Source organism: Bradysia coprophila, assembly GCF_014529535.1.
Source record: "Bradysia coprophila strain Holo2 chromosome IV unlocalized genomic scaffold, BU_Bcop_v1 contig_5, whole genome shotgun sequence".
Taxonomy (NCBI): Eukaryota; Metazoa; Arthropoda; class Insecta; order Diptera; family Sciaridae; genus Bradysia; species Bradysia coprophila.
In genome coordinates this window covers 1,061,611-1,067,669 of record NW_023503374.1, presented here as the reverse complement: position 1 = coordinate 1,067,669, position 6,059 = coordinate 1,061,611, and the positions used below count along the sequence as shown (strand labels likewise).

The 6,059-nt window shown below is 38.6% G+C and overlaps 1 protein-coding gene across 1 annotated transcript; it reads left to right on the top strand.

Annotated features, from left to right (window-relative positions):
* Positions 1–910: 910 nt before the first annotated feature.
* On the top strand, positions 911–4,664 carry LOC119071486 (protein transport protein Sec61 subunit alpha). The gene is made up of 6 exons (XM_037176337.1): positions 911–1,068; positions 1,300–1,367; positions 2,794–3,495; positions 3,562–3,702; positions 3,772–4,020; positions 4,083–4,664. Exons 1-6 carry the CDS (start codon positions 1,062–1,064, stop codon positions 4,344–4,346), a joined length of 1,431 nt encoding a protein of 476 aa, XP_037032232.1. The 5' UTR covers positions 911–1,061; the 3' UTR covers positions 4,347–4,664.
* Positions 4,665–6,059: the final 1,395 nt, after the last annotated feature.

The following is a 6,059-nucleotide window of genomic DNA, read 5'->3' as shown; positions in this document are numbered from 1 at the left end:
CTTCGTTCGGCCTACAATCCGCGAAATTGCCTAAAATCAATCGTTCAAAACAGGTACACAAATGACTATTTCATGCTTCGGGCCAAAAATGAGGGTAATTTTTGATTTTTTCTCGAGTTTTCGGCCCTTTGCATGAAAACTCACATGTGTACCTGCTTTGGACGATTGATTTTAGGCACTTTCGCTTGTAAGCCTCACTCCGTTCGGCCTACAATCCGCGAAATTGCCTAAAATCAATCGTGCAAATCAGGTACACAAATGACTATGAGAAGTTTAGACAGTTAAGGGATCTGACCCAGCCAATTTTTTTTTCTGACCCATTCAAACCGGCTGTACACCGACAAAATTTTGTGGGTCAGAACCCATTCGAGCCGGGTGTGAATATGGACAAAATTTTCTTTTCGGCCTCATTCAAACTGGATGTACACTGACAAAATTTTCTTTTCAGACCCATTCGAACCGTGTGTACACGGACAAAATTTTCTTTTTGAACCCATTCAAACCGGGCCAACACGGACAAAATTTTCTTTTCGGACCCATTTGAACCGGATGTACACGGACAAAATTTTTTTTACTGACCGTTCATCTAACGAGTAACGGGAATAACTGTCAGTCCCTCATTATTTAAAACTTTATGAGTCAAAACATACGAAACAAACCATCTTAAACGGTATAGCACTCCCCAAATTTGATGCATGATCATTCAGTGTTAATTCTAGGATCAGTGCTATGTTAAAATAAATGAAAGAAAATGCCACTGACGGTCAAAATTGTACCGCGGTATCCTACACAGTGTACCAATAATGTAAGCCAACTTGACAGCAATAAAATATCTAATTATATTCCAACATGTTTGACACGTCCAACACACGTCTCATATTTTTGGTGTTGTCTGCATTGAATTCATTTTCATTCATTTGGTTTTTGTCGTTGTCGGTCTCTGTGTAGTTCATTAAGACATTTCAAGAAGTGATATCGTTTGTAAAAGAAGTGAAAAGGGTAGATGCGAATTATTCCTTAAATTTTCTATTATTTAGTGTAACTAATTTTTCGGAACTAAGATGGGAAGTAAGTACTCGATATCTACTTGAATACCAGTTTAAAGTTACGTTTAGAATTGATTTTATGGGCGAAATATCTCATTTTATATGGCCAAGTGTACAGTGTTGGTCATATTTCCGATTGCTTACGTATACAAGTTTTCCATTCTTAATTCCCGAACGTAATTGTTAAATTGAACAATATTTTGTTGTTACATGTTACCCAAATGTCTAAAACTATTTTTATTGTCAATTTCAGTTAAATTTCTCGAAGTTATTAAACCCTTTTGCAGTATACTGCCTGAAATTGCAAAACCAGAACGAAAGGTGAGTACATTGATTAATCCCAAATGGACAGTACAGTCCATAAATGTGTATCCCATCCATCTGCATTATTTATTTCAAAAAATCACATCATTTGACTCAACTACGCTCTTGCGAACAGTTTAAATTGATAATTAGTTTAGAGTCAATCAAATACCGAAGTGAAGCACAAGCGTAAGTTCTTCAATGATTCGATGTAGGAATTTGTGTTACATTAATATCGTGCTTTCTGTTCCTACACTCGATCCCATTCTAGAACCCAGTTTTTATTTATAAATCGAAGAAAAATTGGTCGACTTTCTAATATTAGTTTACCAAAATCAATTGCAGGGTTGCCCGATGCTTCTTGAAGTTCCAACAAGACACCAACTCACTTAATTCATTTGCACTAACACTTGATGATCGTATATATATCTCGTGTGTGACATACCTCTTGTTTGAAAATTTTGTAGCACACTTTTTTGGAATTTGACTGTCTTATTGCAACCCTATCGTTGACGTTATTTTGAAAGTCTACGACTAAACTGAAATGAACCTATCATCTAAGTGCGAAATTTTGAGCATGTGCACAACTTAGTGTAAATGTTTTGCAAATGTTATTTTGTCGACAGAAACGGTTTACAACCGAGTTTACAACCTGGATGAATTTACTTATCATAAAAGACTCTGTGAAAAGTTAATTTATTTTGATCAACGGTGTTCGAATTCAATCGAGAGATAAGTGATGTAAACTACATTTTCTGGTATTTTCGAAATCTGATGTGGAGCATCGCTGATTTTGACCTCGACCGTTTAAAACTACAAAACTCTGAGCTGAACAATACTAAGAAGAAGTAAATGTTTGTCTTTTGGATTTAAATCACTCCCGAATGAAGTCAAAATATCAACCAACAATGAGTATACGTGTCATTCAGCTTTTTGACTCCAGTCTTTCGAACAGTGTATGCCAGTTGATGAGTCTGATAATAGTGTAGACAACGCACTTCAAGCATGAGTAGTACTATAAATAGAGTACTGAAACGGTGTATCAAACGAATTTTGGCACCGTAAAAAAATCCGTAACGATTTTCATTCAAAACAGTACTCTACTTGGCAGCTGGCACTCCAAGCACTTTTGCGTGAAGTGCGTTGGTGTAAATTAACAGATTTGCGAATAATGTAACCCATGCACATTTTTGATAATTTTTATTACGAGTCCTGCTCAACTGTCGTTCAAACTTAACGACACGTCCCTTAATTTTTTTCAAGAAATCCAAATTCAAACAATTTTCTATTGACGCTAGGCAATTGCCTAAGATCGCTTCTTTCATTTACGACTTTAGAACAATTTTATTCTGAAGTGTTACACTCGTACCCGTGCACTACATTTACCAGGCGCTTTTTAAATATTGCTCTTCGTTAAATGCCTCTTTTTTTTATTGAATTACAGATCCAATTCAGGGAGAAGGTATTATGGACGGCCATAACATTGTTCATTTTCTTGGTGTGTTGTCAAATACCTCTATTCGGCATCATGAGTTCCGATTCAGCCGATCCCTTCTACTGGATCCGTGTCATTCTCGCTTCAAACAGAGGAACGTTAATGGAACTGGGCATTTCGCCAATCGTAACATCCGGTCTGATTATGCAACTGTTAGCTGGTGCAAAAATCATTGAAGTTGGTGACACGCCGAAAGATCGTGCGCTGTTCAACGGTGCGCAGAAACTGTTTGGCATGGTTATTACCGTGGGCCAAGCTATTGTCTACGTTATGACCGGAATGTATGGTGATCCGGCTGAGATCGGAGCTGGCGTTTGTTTGCTTATTATCATTCAATTGTTTGTGGCCGGTTTAATTGTGCTGTTGTTGGATGAATTGCTGCAAAAGGGCTATGGTTTGGGGTCGGGTATCTCATTGTTTATTGCGACGAACATTTGCGAAACAATCGTATGGAAAGCATTCTCGCCGGCTACCGTTAATACAGGACGTGGTACTGAGTTCGAAGGAGCTGTTATTGCATTGTTCCATTTGTTGGCTACACGCCAAGACAAAGTTCGAGGATTACGGGAAGCGTTTTACCGACAAAATTTACCGAATCTTATGAATTTATTGGCAACTGTGCTGGTATTCGCAGTGGTCATTTACTTCCAAGTAAGTCATAACTGGCATGAAGAAACATTACACAGGCGCTATCATGTACAAATTACCATTTTCCAGGGTTTCCGTGTCGATCTACCAATTAAATCTGCACGTTATCGTGGTCAATATAGCAGCTACCCAATCAAACTGTTCTACACATCCAATATTCCAATCATTCTTCAGTCAGCTTTAGTATCTAATCTCTACGTCATATCTCAGGTAAATCAAATATCGCAAAGAAAAACCAAAGATCTTTCTGTAACTAAACTTCTTGGGGATTTCTGTTAGATGTTAGCCGTTAAATTCCACGGCAACTTTTTGGTTAACTTGTTGGGCGTGTGGGCTGATGTCGGAGGTGGCGGCCCAGCACGATCGTATCCAATCGGTGGTCTGTGTTACTATCTTTCGCCACCAGAAAGTGTCGGACACATACTCCAAGATCCATTCCATGCTTTGTTGTACATTATCTTCATGCTCGGATCATGCGCATTCTTCTCAAAAACATGGATCGACGTTTCGGGAAGCTCAGCTAAAGATGTAAGTTAAAATGGCAGTTCGATCAGATACAGCTGTTGTTTCAATTACACGTAACATTTCAGGTGGCCAAACAATTGAAGGAACAACACATGGTAATGCGAGGACATCGGGAAAATTCAATGATTCACGAACTGAATCGGTACATTCCAACTGCAGCCGCATTTGGAGGTTTGTGTATCGGTGCATTGTCTGTGTTGGCTGACTTTATGGGCGCAATTGGTAGTGGAACCGGTATTCTGCTGGCCGTTACAATCATCTATCAATACTTCGAAATTTTCGTAAAAGAACAGTCCGAAATGGGTGGTATGAGTACGCTGCTGTTTTAGTGAGATCGCTGATGATCGGATCGTGTTTGAGGAGTGAATAGAGAGAGAGAGAGATAATATTGGAAAGGTATCATTTAATAAGAAAGAAAACATTTAAAATTCAATGAAAAGATCAATCACTATCCTGTAAATTGAAATACATTCGATGTGTTTTTCGACTAATTAATTCTTTGCATTGTTGACAAAGAAGAAAGAGACTTTTTTTAATTTTATTTTTAAATTAAATAATAAATTGAATAATGAAGAGTGTTTTTGATTACTATTAAAATGGAAGAAGTTAAAATAGTTTATTTATAATAAATTCGAGAAATTTGTAAACATGTTTCGTTGAGTCTTTGCTGCAAGTCAATAGGATAGTAAACATCCAAATGTGGAACAGGAGATAGATTACTCTTTCCACAGAACTGCCGATACGGCCCATACAATTCGCTATTTTTCACTGAAAGATGTCGCTGCAACATTGCTTATGTCAACAGAAAAATAATTAATCTTTTACTCGACGGATTTTAGTTAAATAAAATGCGATGGTAAAGCACATGACACCTCAGGACTCTGACAGTAATCAGTTTATTAATCGGCTTGACGATGAGTGTTTGAAAAAACGTTTGCTATCGTTTCATCATTATTCTTTCCGAAGACTCTTCTCGCCAGGTCGATAAAAAGCCGATTGTAAAACTGATTCAGAGTCCTGTGCAGTTTCCAGAGTCCTGTGCTATTTATTTGACTAAAATCCGCTGAGTGAAAGATTAATTTTGAAAAGTTCAGTTGACAACGGGTTTGTTGCAGCGACATCTTTCGAAAAGATAGGTATATTTGAGAAAAGAGAACTGATGCCGTAATCCTCTCAAGGTCCATAATGTAGACCACCACCAAATCTCACAAAGAGGGCTGCTAAAAATGAATTTGGGTAAAACGGCAACAATGGCAACGCCGACAAGGATAGTCTCGAAGCATTTTTTAGATTTATCAGTTTGGGACGATCATTTAAGATCTCGAAACATAGATCTGTTGATCCTTTGTTTCCATTCCCGGTCATCATGTAAATCATGGCAGCCTTCCTGTTGCCGATAGGAACCAGTCTAAGATGTCAGGTCCTATTGCAGCAATTTCCGAAGGAACCACCTCGTAGTCTCCGAGCATCATGCGTCTTGGTTGAAAAAATTTGGGGCAATCACATATCAAGTGTGCACCCGTTTCTTCTTCTAGATCGCAGGAACATCTCGGAGTGTCCGAAAGTCTCAACTTATTCATGTGCCGATTCAGCCCGCAATGCCCGCAAAATCTAATGCGATTTTGAGCAAATCTTTGGCCCATTTTTTGTTAGGCTTAGGGAAGAAGCATTTCGTGTGAACGCCTCCATTATATGCTTCCTAGCGTTCTGCGTGTTTACGCTTAACCCAGTCTTCCAGTGCTCTTTTACACTCTGACTGGGGAATCGGAAGGTACGGTTCTGGCTAGAGGTGTGCGCCGGTCAAAAATTCTCGGCGGCGGCTAGCTGAGTGTAGATGTGTCGGCGGCGGCGCGCCGAAAACGATATTTCTTGGCGGCTCGGCTCAGCCGCGGCGCGCCGATATATTTTGAATAATTTAAAAAAAATTCTAAAAATTCATAGAAAAGTCAATGTTTTTACAGTTACTCATAAGAATACCTATTTCTAATCTAATACAAGAATTATGAGTTCCTGTGAACTCTGGTGTAAAACCAACAAAGTTT